General features: G+C 39.3%; 2 protein-coding genes across 2 annotated transcripts in view; both read left to right on the top strand.

Moving 5' to 3' along the window:
- The window catches only part of LOC133840973 (uncharacterized), a 48856-nt gene that overhangs the window by 4867 nt on the left and 27551 nt on the right, over positions 1 to 16438 (top strand). The window lies entirely within an intron of this gene.
- LOC133840967 (probable cytochrome P450 6w1) lies at positions 6136 to 7938 on the top strand. Its single transcript, XM_062273196.1, has 3 exons — positions 6136 to 6631; positions 6687 to 7475; positions 7536 to 7938. The coding sequence occupies exons 1-3, from the start codon at positions 6170 to 6172 to the stop codon at positions 7809 to 7811; spliced, it is 1527 nt and encodes a 508-aa protein (XP_062129180.1). The 5' UTR covers positions 6136 to 6169; the 3' UTR covers positions 7812 to 7938.

The raw sequence follows: 16438 nt of genomic DNA, 5'->3' as shown, positions 1-16438 counted from the left end.
ATACCTATTTATTTAAATATATTCCTTATCGAATTTTATAGTTGCATGTTTTCATTGAGGGTTTTGCTAGAGCACATATTTTTCAAACTCCATTAGGATGTTCTCTAATGCATCACATCAATCCATCATATCGAAATCGAGAGCATTTTTGGTCTTTGCCACGCCTTAACTTGTGGCATGCAACGGATGTTAATAACACTCTTTCGTTGTAAAATGCACACACAAAAATCATACCACACGTCGCTACTCCGTAGCTCTTACCCTTGATACCTTACGCCTCATTCCTTTTTGTTCTCTGCAGAACTCTCCCTTTCCCTCAGTCATCAATCTTGAGTGCTAATTGTTACGAGTTTTGCACCCCTGGCCGTGGTTGGGATGTTGCCCCTGTCTGGTTTGGACAGTTTAGTTGAGTTGAGAGCTCAGCTGTTGGGAAACTGGAAACTGGTGAATTCCTCACAGCTGTGCGAATGTTCTACGAATAGTCGTAGAACTCACAATGACAATTGCTAATTTGGCGCTGCCGTCGTTCTCATTTCTCATTTCTCATTTCTCTTTCTCGGCGCTATCGGTAGCTGCAATTAGGGGGCGTGTCGCTGTCCGGAAGTGCGTGACTTGCAATGGTTGACGCCCATGAATTGTGTGGAGTGTGCGTGTGTGTGTGTGTGTGTTTGAGAGTGTGGGTTGGAAAATGCCTCTAAAACCAGTTGAGCAGTGGAACAAATTGAAAACACAAACAATAGAACCAATAAACATTTCATTGATGGGGCACAGCATATGCCAAAAATTTAATGAAAGTCCAGAAAGAATAGCTTCCTAAATCTCAAGCCCCCCTCCCTATATACAGAAGACTTTTTGAGGGGAGGGAGAAGTTCCAAAAATAAGTCGGATATTATTGTTCTTTACTTTACCAATAATTTTTTGGATGCGCGATGCAAGAGTGAGTAAGCAGCATTATGCGCATCTCACTCTTATAATACTCTCTTCCTATTTGACTTTGTTTGAGGGCAGAGTAAAAATGTTTGTTTTGAATTTCCATACCTGAAAGGAAAGAGAATAGATTATTTCACTTTTTGTAAAGGCAATGCGCGGGTTTGCAGAAATTGTTGTTCCATTCCATGTTCCGATTGCAACTTTCTAGCCGTTACCTGGCCAGACATCTGTGCGTCGCAATCAAAACAAGAACAATACCCCAGACTCGAACCCCCTTCCAAATCCAGGGTCATTGTTGCCCCTTCGCGACCCACCGTGGTGTAATCCCACGCAAGTCCAGGCGATTAACCGAACCGCACTGAAAATTGCAGCCGAAAAAAGAATGCAGATAACAACAACAGATAACTGGCGGGAGCAGCAGCAACAACGATGACATTAACAAAAGAGACGACGAAATGTGGGCACAAAATGTGAGTAAAACAATTCCAATTAAAAGCGATAGGCCCACAACATGGCAAAAGGGGCAATGGGGTGAGTCGGTAGGAGGGTCGAGGAGGAGGGTTGATACGGATACAAACAAAAATAAAGGAAATGCACGCATATCAAAAGGCTAAAGGCAAAGCCAAAACCAAAGCCAAAAAGTCAACATTGCAGTTACCTCAGGCTGGTGGACATGTCGAGAAAGAGAGACGGCAACAGTCGTTTAGAGAGAGAGAGAGAGAGAGAGAGAGAAAGAGAGATGGACGAAGAGACTACACAAATAAATATGTGGATGAGATTAAGGTCCAAAAAACTTGTTAAAACACAGTGCACAAGTCAAAGGGTTAAGCTGGCCAAGACACGACGCAAAAAATACCCTCGAAAATGTCAAGGAAATGTCAGGAATTGAAAGTAATATAACTTTTAATGCAAAAAAGATTATAATTTAAATAAAATAATCAATAATCAACGATTATTAAAAAAAATAAATAAAATAATAAATATAAAATATAAATAAATTTTTAGTTTTATTAAATATATCCGTTTTCACTGGGCTGAAACGCATCGGATTAGCTTCCTTAAAGCCGTTAAACTATATCTTTTTTAATCTATGTTTTTTATGTAAATTATAAATTGTTTACCTTAGAATTATTTAATATTTTCGAGTCGCAAATTCACTAACTTTACTCTTTCCCATTATTTCCCTCCTAACGTTTAGTGACTGTGTTTAAGTTCTAAGGAGCACATGAAAATTAATAATTATTTGGTAAAATATACCAAATTGTTAATATACATCATTGAGCTGGCAGCTTTTTGCAGAGCATGGCATGAAACGGAAGTGGAATATGCAGCAAAGAGTCGGCGGCAACAACTGTTAAACTCCCACGATGTCAATACACTGCGCGAAATTGCGACATGCTAGAAAGAAACCACCCTAAGCATGAACTTGCAAGTCCCCCGTTCCCGAAGTAGATGCAAGAGTGTTGTAACCCCTCACAAGGTAGACTCAATGATGCTTAAGCCATAGCTGCCGTTATTGAACACTGTGTGCTCAGTGGGTGTCTTGGGGAGGAGGAAGGGAGTTGGGGTGTGGCATCGCCCACATTTGCCTGCCGTAGTGGTCAATCAGTTTACAACAATAACAAATTTTGAAGGGTTAACACGTGGTCCACATCCACTCTCTCGTTCACAATCCATCCAACCTTTCACAGGAATATGTGTGGCAGGGTGAGTGAGAGAAAGAGAAAGAGAGAGAGGCAGAGTCTATTTCGTCTCCTTTTCGGTTAGGCGTTTTGTATATTCAATTAGTTGGCTGTGTGTCCTCGAACATTTCCGTTGCCAAATAAACGGAACAGAAGCAGCCCGCGATATTCGGTACTCTCAGTACTCAGTACTCGCCTCGCGGTACTCGGCACTCGTTACTTCGTGGCATAGGCGCTGCCATGTGCGGGGCTGCCCACTTGTTTGCATTTCTAATGCAATTTGTGGCTGCAACGCTTTTGTTATTGCTACATGCCACATAGCACACCCAACGTGCTGCTGGTCTGCTCCCCTTGAACCCTGACCTCAACTTGACTCGCTGCCCCATGCAATCGCTGGCCCGAAATTGTGTGTGTGTGTGTGGCGTGTCGTGTCCATTAACACCTTTGATGGTCATAATACATATGCATTAATTTGCAATACTAAGGGAGATTCGCAGGTGATTTGGTCTGCATGTTGCAAACGGAGGGTTATATTAGGGTTAGCATAAAAAGCGGGGGTGCCGTCTATAATTGCATAGAAACGAATTTGATTAACTCTCAAAAAGATGAAAGATTACAAAAGTTCCAAGCTGCCACACAAGAGTGTACAGGCGAGGTTTGGACTAGCTTCCAGTTAAGGTTTAATCAGAGTAGGGTTCTCTTTAAAGATAAAACTCAATTTAAACATTTAAAAAGTATTAAATCAGTATTTATTTCTTTTTGTAATTGATATTAACAAAAAGTAACTAAATAATGTTTTTAAATTCAAATAAAACTTGACATTTGTCCTTGATTAAGTTACGACATTTTCTTATTGATGAATTAAAAACACAAAAATGCATTTATTATTTTTTATCATATTCGTATATGCACAATTTGAATTGAAGAGTGAACAATCTATAATTATTCTATAATTTAATGTCCCGGGCTTAATTTTGAGATGTGTTTGCATGATTTAAGATGTTCTTTTTAATTTAAGTAGGTTTTTTCTTATGTACTAAGTTGAACCAGTGTAGGTTTTTTATATTCTGACGATTTTAATAATCGGAAGTCTTTCTTTTTATTTCGAATTACTATCCTAGGAATCACATATGTTAGGAAATATGATAAGAAACTATGGAAACCATATGTAAGGGTATTTAATGTCTAGCCCACATATAACAGTTAGTTATCCTTTTCCCTAAACATTATAATAATAGTGCTTATGGCGAACATAACCTCAAAGTGCAGCCACAAATTACACGTAACTGTAGATGAGTTGCTGGATAAGTGTTCTACCTTGGCAGGGTTATTAGAGGTTAAGGCAACTGATTGACTCTGGCAATGTCAGTCAACACCCACAAGGGGCTGGCACAATGGGATTGCTACGGTCACCTTTTTGTCTTCCACATTAGTTAAAGTTTGCGGGTGGAACAGCAACAACATGAACGAAAACAACAACAACTGGGAACTGGCAATAACACAACAAAACACTTAAGCACAACACTTTTAATTTCGTAGTTGCCCTGAGAACTTTTGTGTAGAAAACCCCTTTTCGGATGTAGTGTCTTCTTCCCCCCCATAGCCGGCTGGCGGGGGAGAAGACGAACTTGAAACTGATGCCCGGCACGTGGACATGACGAAGTACATGATAATGACGATGCCCGCAGGAGCGACGGAATGGTTGGTCAACAGGCAGACAGACGGATGGCGCAGACAAAACAAAGCAACATTTTGGGCACAACTTGAGGGAGGCGAACGCAAAACATATTCAGCACTATTTAAATGTGATTTGTTGGAGTGCGATGTGGGGTAAGCAAATCGACCGAGAGCGGGACAGAGAGAGAGAGAGAGAGCAGTGAGCGGAGAGGGGGCGACACACCCCGCGCGGCACGCGCACAAATTAGTGAGCAGCAGATATGAAAAGCGAGTCTCGTGCCAACTGAGAGCAACAACAACCACAAGCAAGAACAATAACAATGCGTATAATCAAAATTAACATAACAATGCAACAACAACAACGGCATGGAAAGTGTTGCTGCGGCATCAGACAGAGTGAACAAAAAATAAGCTGCTCTGAAATGAATTTGTATCGCAAGAACTTGAAATTTACTTCCCATCAGCGTCGCCTTCGTCGTCGTCGTCATCGTAGTCGACCAATAACAATGCCAAGACCCACAAAGAGCTGAGCCCATAATGAAAGGGTAAGCCTCTGAGCCATCGGCCTGATCGTTGAGCCAGCCAGGCGCAGTGGTGAGGCACAGAGGGGAAGCAACGACGACGGCGGCAGCAGCCGCCAAGCAAGCCCATTAAAACGTGAAAGAACCAAGAACATCCAGCAGTGAGCATGGTTTTTTTTGTTCGCAGTCAAACACAACATAGCACACTCACTCTCACACACATACATAGATGTGCACACACACTCATGCACACGCACTTCTGCTACGATGAATGCGCGTATTCCCAGCGGGCACTTAATTTACTGCTTTGCATTGCACACATTTCATTTCATGTTTCACTTCTCAAATGTTTCCCCCAACGATAGCGTTTGAATGCGCTGTTGCCGCAATTCGTGTTTTATTCCATACATTCTGTTAAAGTATGCTGAACCCTTTAAAAATTGTAATTCTAAGTTTTCTTGCATGTTTATTATTACAAAGGATAAAAATTCTAAAATTAAAAATGAAACGATTTCTGTAATTATGGAATGTCAAAATTGATCTCGGAGGATAAAACAAAAAAGGTTCTGCAAATTTCAAGATTCACATAATTTTCAATATAAGATTAGTTTAATTCTTTTTTCAAGATTGCAAATATGTCAGTCTAGAATGTAATTTTGCATGCTATATAATAGCTTGCAATAGGCACTCAATGTTTGCATTTTAATTTTAAATAAATTATATATAAGCTTTATTTGTTAAAAATCCAGCTTACATTATATGTTTATAAAACTACTCTCAATAGGGGAATCGAAATTACAATGAAAACTGAGTATAATTTTCTGCCGACAGATGAGTAATTTTTTATTAGAAAATGAGCTCAAAATTATCATTTTAATCAGTTAGAAGATTCTTGTAATACAAAATGTTTGCTGGGTATAATCCTGAACAAATTGAGATAGGCCACTAGGTACTCAATGAAAGTAATACTGACTTGGCACTTTGATAAGAAAAGTCATAGTAATCGTGCTACAAATTCAATACAAATTTGCTTTGTCATAAAGAATCGACAAATTTGTTTACCCGGCACCATGTGACTTAACGGTACAACACTTTGTATGCCCATTTTTTATTAATTTTTCATTTATTTCTTCCTAGTTTTGTAAAAATGTAAACTTATTTATTATGTGTATTTGTTAACCCCAAAATATAATGAAAAATATCAGTTTATTTCTAATAAATGTACATTTTCTGAAACGAAGTATATTTTCTTTTTTTTTGCTGTGTCATTGCGAATCAGCAAAAGCTTTAAGATTGTATAAAAGAATTCCCCAGTCTACTCGATGCAGTTAGTCGTGTTTCACAGTGCAAACAAACAATATGTTTACGGAATTCTTTCTTATTTTAACAAGTGTATTTATTGCCCTATATTTTTGGCAAAAGCGACTCCATAGTTTTTGGGAACGGAATGGGGTGAAGTCCATAAAGTCCGAGCCCATACTCGGAAATTTCCGCACTTTTCTTAGTGGCAAAGTCCCATTATTTGAGCAGCTGAGCCTGTTCTATAATACACCTGGATTTGAGAACGAACCATTGATTGGTGTTAATTTGGTGAAGGGTCCGGGAGTAGTTATTCGTGATGTGGAGCTCGTCAAAACCGTGATGATCAAAAAGTTTAATTTCTTTACAAATCGATCCATGAGAACTGATCCGATTCATGACGCATTGGGTGCCAACACTCTCTTCTTCTCGCGCAATTCCGAATGGAAGAATGTAAGAAGTAAACTCACGCCGATATTTACTAGTGGCAAGATCAAGCAAATGTATCCTCTGATGTTGGAAGTAAGTACTCCTAAGGATATCTGCCAAACATCAATTAATTTACTCTTAATCCCAGGTAGCCAAGGAACTGGAGCAAACGGTGGAGAAAGTGTCTTCTGATTCTGCGGTTCGCATTAAGGATATTTGTGCTCGATTCACTATTGACAATATAGCAACTATAGCCTTCGGGATCAAGGCCAATGCTTTAAAGGACAGGAATTGCGAATTCTACAAGTTTAGCACAGACTTCTTTAACTTCAGCTTAATGCGCGTGATTGATAGTTTCATAATTTTCATGCTGCCCGCTTTGGCTTCCCTTGCCCGTGTCAAGATATTCTCGAAGGGAACCCGAGATTTCTTTATTCGTACCATAACATATGCTATAAATGAGCGTGAGAAATCTGGAGTTCATCGCAATGATTTGATTGACATCCTGGTGGCTATGAAACAAGAAGAAGATGCTAAATCAGTAAAGTCAAAGAATTGGACTCCCGATTTGGACCATCTCGTGGCTCATGCTGCCATTTTCCAATTAGCGGGCTATGAAACTAGTTCATCCACCATGACCTTGACTCTCTATGAACTGGCACTAAATCCCGATTGCCAGGAACGCGTTCGTGCCGAGATTAAGGATTATTTTGGAGATCAGGATCACATTAGTTATGAACGCCTTCAGGAAATGCCTTACCTTAGCCAGGTTCTTAATGAGACCCTAAGGAAATATCCGGTTGCTGGGTTCGTTGAGCGAGAATGCGCCCAACCGGAGACAGGAGAGAAGTTTACTCTCAAACCTTACTATGATGTGGAGGTACCCAGTGGCACGCCTTTCTATGTTCCCACCTTGGCGATTCACCGTGATGAGAAGGTAACTAAATTGTCTTCCTTTTGCAAAAATTATTTACTAAAATTGTTATGAACTTTGCAGTACTGGCCAAATCCTGACAAATATGATCCAGAGCGCTTTGCGCCTGAGAATCGCAACAACATCAACATGGATGCCTATATGCCCTTTGGCATCGGTCCTCGGAACTGCCTTGGCATGAGACTTGCTCTTCTGCAGACGAAACTGGGTTTGGCTCACTTTTTGCGGAATCACAGTGTAAATAAGTGTGACAAGACTGTCGACTCATTCAAGTTCCAAATTAACTCTCCGGTAATGTCTTCCGCTGTCGATCTTTTGGTGCAACTACAAAAAGACTAAGATGTCGTCTACAACGTAACTGAGAATTAGTTCTTCAATAAATATATTACTACAGCAGCAACAAAATGAAAGAATATTGAACTTTTCTGAATGGTAAATACCCGATTTTGAACTTTTAGTTTATTTTTATGAAATCTTCTAAAGATGCAATTTATATACAAATCGCATAGAGGAAAAATGAAATGCAAAAGCAAATCATTTTCGCAACATTTTATAATCGAAATGTAATAGTGCTTAAATAGTAACCCAATCTACACAATCTAAATAATATTCCTTTCCCATATTTCCGAAGCTAAAATTAAATAGTTTTGCTCAATTCATATGAAAATTATAATTGTATTTCAGAATTCCCCTTTTTGCATTTCTATAGAAAAAAAATATTGCCCTTTATCGAAAAAATGTTTAAGTAGCTGTCACATTGATGTTCATTGGCTGACAACCCTGGTCTCTGACATATCCATACAATTATTGCAGTTGTTTTGCTCTCATAGGCTACGCGTGCCATAATAATCATCATAATGAAAGCTGAGCATTATGATAATAATAGTGCGCCAAATGCTGTGCGCGTCATTTGGCACACATACAAATAACATAGGGTTGCTCTGTTCAGTTCAACAAGGGTTGCCTAAGCGTTTCACTCGAAAAACTCGACTGAGACTCTTTCGCTCTTCACAATGTTTTTATTTAATTTCGAAAATATTTGCGTTATTCGAGGAATGCATTTTGTTTTCTGAAATTTTAATCTTTTTCCAGCGTAAACAACTTCTGAGAGGCACAGAACAGAAAATAAAAATAAAAGAGGGCGCGCCTGACATGAAATGGCAAAGTCTATAGAATCATCGTATATAATCGCCGTAGTCTCTATGCCCTTGGCCAAGTGTATGTGCGTGAAAGGTATTTCGAGAGGCTAACAATGGGATGAGTAGGATGAACATTGAGTCGAAGGTATCTCAAGTGGCACTTTATATGAAATGCAGTAGCCTAGAAATTGCTAGTGAACTTGGCGATCTGGGAGAACATACATACGACATAAACAGCTCTAAAATAAGAAAAATCTAAAGTAATATTTAGAAGAAACTAACAGCTAAGATATTACTAATGCTGTTACATTTCTGATCGCTTAAATTGTCCTTATTGTGTTGCATAGGTCAAACGGAGAAAGAAAGGATAAGTTACGAAAAGACCTTTAAGGTAATAGCAGATAAGGGAAAACAAGTTTCGAAATAGAACTCAAATTACAAAAAACAAGTTCTAAAAACATATTTGTAATAAATATTTTAATCTCTAATGAAGGATAAGGAACTTGACATTTACTTCAAGTGAAAAGGAAGAAGAATTAATCATCAAAATAGATAATCTGTGAGGGGTTCCCCAAGTTTCTAGTTCACCTGCTCTCGGTATTTATTCATTTCTCACTTTCACCCGTCCTGAAGCAAGTGCGAGTGACAGATAACTTATTTCATGAATACATCCAATCTCACACATGACGCATTCTAATCCCACAGCCCCTCCTCTATCGATTGGCTTCCAGTTGACTGCGAATGCAGTCAAAGTCGTGAATCCTTTTGTTTAAGCTGGCTTTACCTTCTCTCCATTCACACTCATTGATTCATTCGTTTCCATTTCATTGAAAAGAAAATCGGATGCGAAATCCAAATCAAAATTCAACTAATTTGCATTTTCGATTTGCATATTTACACAAAATCTACAGCCTATGCGAATTCGAGTTGACTACAAAGTCGAATCGAGTTGAGTTGAGAAAGCAAACTGCATAGAAAAAGCCCCCCGAACGATGCAAATTTTGTGTCATTGAAATTAAATTGATTGCAAATACTGAAGATTGACTTGAAGTGGGCAGATCGTTCGAGTACCTGAAACAAAGGCCGAGAGCTCCAGTGTTGTTGCCTTGCCTCTTTTGATTTTTGATAACTCTGGCATGCAGACGCACTGAAGGGGGTAGGAAAGTCAGGACGCATAATTGCAGTTTGTGCATCAAAGGGTTGAGTTTTGGGATTTGGACTTCTGTTTGGACCAAGGGCTGCAATTGTGCCAAATGCTATTAATGAAAATCACAAACATAGCGTAGCCCATACTCTGAACTTTCTGCAGACGGGCGCAAGCCATGAAAAATGCCACCCTAATTTGAAATTAAGTAGCGTGCATTGAAAAGCCAATTGGGAAGGGAAAAACTCAGGGAAATGGTAGACTCAAAGTGCATTGTGTGTTATTCATACAACGATGACGACCATAATGGACTTTGTTGCTGCATCACGTGGCTACTTGAAGTCAGATCCTGCCAACTGGTTACAAACTTAAATAGCAAAGAAATTATTTCAAGGCTTTCGAGACTTAACCTGAGACTCAGAGTCTCAAACTTCTGCCAGCCAAATTGGCTTGGACTATTGGCATGAACTTTCAGTGCACAACGATTGTGGATGGGGACAAACTTTGGCCACTTCGGAAATTGGCACAGCCAAATCAGTTGCGAAACAAGTTTATTGAACAATTTATCACAACAGTGAGGGGGAGAACTAGAAGGGGTGGGAGATGGTAGGTGGGAGGCATCGAACATGTCAAAAAAAAAAATAAATATAAAAATGGCAGCACGCGTCTTCACAAAGTCTCCGCTTCTCCGCCTGCTCATTGCTCATGATTATGATGATGAGCATAGTGTTGGTGCGCCTTTCAGGCTAGCCGAGGGTGTGTGCTCCCTAGTGGTGGGCACTCTGTCGTGACACGAACTAGAGATTGAATGTGTTGAATATGACTTAGAGATGCCTGTTGAACGTTAGAAGTTACCAACTTGATACTATTATTTAGATTCTTTTTTAATTTTATATTGTTGTTATTGGTCTTTCTGATTCTTCGAACAAATGAACAATCATAGTAGAGTATGTAAAATTCTTTATAAAGTATATCTTAAATGTGGTGGTATAACGTTATACGAAACATTCTTTTCGGAATTCTCAAAAATTGGTATCGGGTATCTCGCATTAGTGCTGTTGACTGTAGCTATCTCATTTATTACCTGACTCTCAGATTCTAGCATTTTCGTGTCACGGCAAGCAACTTCAATTGCACCCAACTCTACAATCAACACACTCACACAAGCACAACACTCATACTCACACTCACACCCATTCAGAAAGTTGACAGGTTCTGCTTGGCGTGGCATGTGAGCTGTGACTGCACCCCCGTCCACAGTCAACCCCTAGGCCGAGGGGTTGCGCCCTTCTCTGACAGACGGCACAGTATTTACTTGACTGGGATTTTTTGCTTGCTTTGCTCGGCTTCAATGGCTGCTTAGATTCAACTAAACAAATTGGAAAATTTTGTAAAAATTGGTTTATGATGCTGACATTTGTGTGGCAACGTTTGTTGTCGTTCACTTTTTTTTTTGTACCGAGCAACAATAACAAAACCCGAAAAAAGTGCAATCAAGCGATGCGAACGAAAGCGGCAGAAAGAGAGACACTGAGAGTAAGAGAGAGAGTGAGATATAAGGGAGAAATGGAATTTTTGGTATGGATTTGGCGAGTCACTCGTCAAGGTGCCGTGGGGTTTGAACTTTGCATGGGCAATGAGACCATCGAAAAAGGGCTTCTCCAACTTTCCAGGGAGTGAAGATTGACATTTTGTGTGATGGGAAGGGGGAGGGGTGCCAACAGGTGCTTAGGATTTGACTGGCAAGGGGCATTAGGGATTGATTTCGGAGTTGTCATCAATAAGGAGTTGACAGCAAGTGGATGAGCAATGGAATGGAATGTGGTGCGAAAGAGAATAAAGTAAGGTATTACAGAGTGCTAACTTCAAAGGGATGGCAATAAATAGATAAACACCTCATAAAGAAGTGAGACTCTAAGGACAACCCTTATTTACAATGGATTGGTGCTAAATTCAAATTTAATTCATAGTACAGTAGTCTAATAAAATTTAAGACAATCCAAGACATTATTTATTAAATTGAAAGTAATTCTACTTTACTTTAATTTGATCCAATATTTGTACTTCAAGAATTTCATAAATGAAGCCAAATCAAGTGTGAATTAAAAAAAGAGAAGAGAGCAAAAGAAAATATAGGACGACAGTCGGACGTATTATCTTAAATATAATACTTGAATTTTTGAGTTAGCCAGATTCCAAGTGTTCACTTCTTCAACTCTGGGAACTGGGGAATTCGATCCTGTAGCAAAATGTAGATTACAAATAACGACGAACTTTTGAGAAGTGAATACTTATGTAAATCAATGGAAACATTCAAGATTGCTTAATTCAATTTCAATTGTCTCATTAAAAATTATTGATTCTATTCTTGGCTTGCATGTATTTAAAATCCAATTGTGAAACTTTTTTTTTTAAATTCGATGTTTTTTGTTTGGGACTCAAAATGTAAATATACCTTGAAGATGTTTAGCATATTTATTTGACTGTTGTCCTGAGGCACTCTTAGGACTCTCAAGTCAAAGTCCAGCTATAAAGGAAATTAATTATTCTTTTATTTCAGTAGCAAAAGATTTTCAACTTAATTTCGCAATATAAATCCAATCTAAAAGCTTTAAATTACAACAACAGTAAAACAGCAACTGACGTTGGCCGAGTGCAAAGTCATTAAATTGATAAATAACCGAAAACTTTGCTCATAATCGCAGCGAATGGAGCCAAGCACGTAAAATGTCTTCAAGGATATGCAGGACTAAGAAGACGGAATAGAAGAAGAAGAAGAAGCAGTATATGCAGAAGAAGATGAAACAACAAGGAGTAGGCAAAGCCAAACATTTATCAAAGACAAACAGCGCGCCTTCGCCATAAAATGAAACGGATCTCAGGCAAATCCAAGTCCTGCCTGTTATGTCCTGTTCCATCCTGTTGTGCTACCAAATGTTTGCTTTAACAATTTGCGGATGCCCAGCGGGGGCGTGTCGCATCACGTGGTAAGGGGTAAGAGAGGTGGACAAAGAGTGGTGGAGGGGGGGGGGGAACTCTATGACCATAGCTGATCCATTTAAATGCCGCACATAAATTACCATATACACTCGTAGTCCTAGCTTGCCACCAGCAGAAAGTTGAGCTCGTTTCATTCCCCATACACACACAGACACATACATATACATATATGCATATATATATGTCCTACTGGACACCTTTCTGACAGTTTCCACATTTCGACTGGACGCATCATTGAACGTATCCTCAGTGGAGGACATATTGATGTATTGGCTGAGTGCATTGAATGATTGTTCAGCCGAAAAACGAATCAAGTCAACGCGCAAATGTTACTAATAATAAAATTGAGAGTGCGAGTATTTGCCACATGTTTCTCCTTCCTCGTCCCTGCCCTTTCCCTTCAGGGAGTGACAGGGTGATGGCTTTGCTACCAACTTCGGCCCAGAGGCGCTTCATTACTTTAAATGCTTTACACGTACAACATTTAGGCTGGCGGACAGACGGCGACACTTTGTCTAGGCCGCGTGTTGTTGCCGCTTTTTGTTGTTGTTGTTATTGTCGCACCCTCTCCGCTAGAGGGTAACATGATTTTGGAAAACCTCATGACATTATCTCTTTAGTGACTGTAAACATATCGAGTCAAGAATTTTGTACTTTAATTCTTTTCAAGATTGTTATTTTCAAGCTTGTTATTTGTAGAAAAATTTCTAAAATTCTCAAAGAAGATATTGGGTATTATTAATGTTGTTAATTATGGTTATAATTTTTGGTATATATTAACAAAAACAAAGAAAGTATTCCCGATATTCGATTTAGGAATTCGTTTAAAGATAGTGTGATGAACAAACGATGATCTTCAAATGAATCTCATAAAAATATATAATTTTCAACTTTTTATTGATCTTGAAATGAATCTCATGAAAATATGTAATTTTAAACTTTTTTATTTTTCGGTGAAATGAATTCTATTTATTACTTCCGTAATAAGTTTATATCTCACCCAAAATATAAATACTTGGATTGGCTACAGAATTCGTGTCCCTTTAATTTGGCAGTGTATAGCCGCTTCGTAGATACTTTATCAGCGATATCTGCGTTTGCGTTCGTAGCTGAAAAACCTCATTCAAGGGCTGTAGCACTTTATTGGTGCATGTTGCCCGACCCTCACCTTACCTTTCTCCCTGCTTTGACCCATGCAAGGCACAGCAAACGCATTTTGCACGCAATTCAATCTATTTTTCTTTTCATTCCGAATCTTTTTGTTATGTGAATCGTCTGTGGTAGACGGATACGGCGACTGATGCGAATGGATGATGTCGCTCAAGTTTTTTTCTTTCCCCGGGTTTTCCTTTTCTCTTTCTCTTTCTCTTTTGACGTTATCTTCAGCAGGGGGAAGTGACACGAATTGCATTCTGGAAGTTCATTTTTTCTGATTACAATGCTGCCGCAAACTGCTTTTATTGCACGTGGTTAGTTCGTTCGGGTTTAACGAAGGCTATTCGTAATCAACATAAACAATAGTGGAATGCGACAGACTTTTCTTCGTTTGATTAGTTTTTATTTTATGAAGCAGTCAACATAAAATAGATTGAAAAATTGCACTTTTTAGATAATGATAACATCCACATCGTATTTAAAATGAAATAGCTATCACATTACTAACTAATTTAACGACAATGAACTAACGGTCTGTGGTATTATTTCTCTAAAATTTCTTTCATTTCACTGATTTAATATTTAGTGGGGATTTGAACTTATTGTATTTCAACAGAAAAGTTCAGGTTTCAACTCTAGATTCTTCTAGCTTAATGCGAAGTTTAATGTAAATTAGAAAATCTTTCGAAAAGCCACCGAGTCTTTAGTTTGCTACAAAACCAGCTATGCAGGTATTATTTTTAATTTTATACATTTATTTTCACACTTCTTTTTAAATTAAAACGAAATGAACGCGTTCACTTTACAAACTAGTGAAGAAATTAGAGACCCATTAATTTGTAGAATTATGTCCTTTTAAAGACAGTGAAAGAGATGCCAATTATCACGCTCTCTGGCCTATATCTTTGAAATCCTTTCTTGAAATAGTTAGGGGTCTTTAATAATAACTATGCCTGACATGCCACTTAAAGGCTAACAAGACTTTCGTAGAGAAAGGCTATAAAAAAAGTGTTACATGGACAATTAAGTTTTTATGAAACATTTCCGTTAGGTGGCGCTAGTGTGCTGGTGCAAAAACAAGTAAACAACATGAACACACGCACACAGACAAACAGACGGAACGAACGATTCGCTGCTGGCGCCAGACTCATTCGCATTGTTGTTGCTGCTTTGCCGGCACTGCAGGGCGACTATATATGTATATGTGTGTGTGTGTGTGTGTGAGTGTGCGAATGTGGAGATGGGGATTGGCTTGTGTTGCTACAAAAACATACGCTTCACAGCGCATAAAAATTGATGTACATGTGCGAGTGAGCGTGTGTGTGTGAGGTTTTGGGCATGTTCGTGTCTGAATTTGTATTTAAATACATTTTAATTAGTATTTATTGTTTTTGTAGACGACTGGCGTTGCCATTTGGGCAAATACGCTCTTCCCACTCTTCCTGTTGTGCCCAGACGGGCACTTAACACTTGCTAAATTAGAAATGCATGAAGAACAACAACATCTACAGCGGCAGCACACACAATAGCACACCAAAGGGTTAACTTAATCAAAAGTCACACACACATTTATTCAGACACACACATGTGTGGCTCTGTCGTCAACAGTTTGTTACTCTTTCGCTCTCCCTTACTCTTACCCAGACAAACTTCAAGCCCAATCACTGTCTTTCTTTCGGCTCTTTCGGCAAAGCAATTAACTACGCTTTGATTAACACTCGACGGCGTCGCATATCGTTGACAATGACGACGACAGCTGCTGGCAGCGGAGCCCAAGCCACAGCCCCCAACTACAATTATACCCAAATACAACAGAAGCAGAGCAGCAGCAGACGCACCAACAACAGTAGCTTAGATGTTGTCTGTTAAGTTAACAGCTGTCAATTACATTCGCTGTCTCTGTATTTTGAGCGTTGTCCGCTTGACCAGCTTAGATTGCACTGTTAAGCTAATGAAAGCGTTTCTCTGTACATGCTATGTAAATGTAAGTGTTGAAATGTATGTTGTTGTTGGCAGCCGAGTGACCACTGAGTCGCTCTTCGGCTCCGAGTTCGTCTCGGTTCGTCTGTAATTAAAGTGCAGTACGTGTTGGGCTTAGTTCGTCCCGTTTATGACTTACTCTTCATTAAGCTCTGTTACAGCTGTACTGCTGCTTGCTCTTCGTTTGACTCTGCGTTTGTCGACGTTTCTGTTACTCCTGAAAGTTGTTGCTGTTGCTGCTGCGTCTAGGGTTGCTTACGCTTAACAGGCGGATGTGTCGCTTTTGGTCGTAGTCCTGTAATAAGTTATGACACTTTTAACGCCCACTGTGCCGTGGGGCGGTAAACATGTGAACGTTTGCCTGCATGGCTTTGTGTGTGCGTGCGCCTGTGTGTGTATCTGAGTCACCCTCTCTTTGGTTTTTGGGCCACAAGATGTTCATTGAAGCGCATAATCGCATGTTAAATGTGTTGTAATTAAAATATTAATTTCTTCGTTTGAGCCTGCGTCACTGTCTGCTGCCTTGTGGTTTGCCTCTTGAGTAATTA

This window comes from Drosophila sulfurigaster, chromosome 3 (assembly GCF_023558435.1).
Source record: "Drosophila sulfurigaster albostrigata strain 15112-1811.04 chromosome 3, ASM2355843v2, whole genome shotgun sequence".
In the NCBI taxonomy this organism is placed as follows: Eukaryota; Metazoa; Arthropoda; class Insecta; order Diptera; family Drosophilidae; genus Drosophila; species Drosophila sulfurigaster.
This window is presented reverse-complemented; position numbering and strand designations above follow the sequence as displayed.

Coding starts and splice junctions, on each gene's coding strand:
- LOC133840967 (XM_062273196.1), top strand. CDS start 6,170: ATGTTTACGGAATTCTTTCTTATTTTAACAAGTGTATTTATTGCCCTA. Junction 6,632..6,686: donor TGTATCCTCTGATGTTGGAA/GTAAGTACTCCT, acceptor TCTTAATCCCAG/GTAGCCAAGGAACTGGAGCA. Junction 7,476..7,535: donor CGATTCACCGTGATGAGAAG/GTAACTAAATTG, acceptor TGAACTTTGCAG/TACTGGCCAAATCCTGACAA.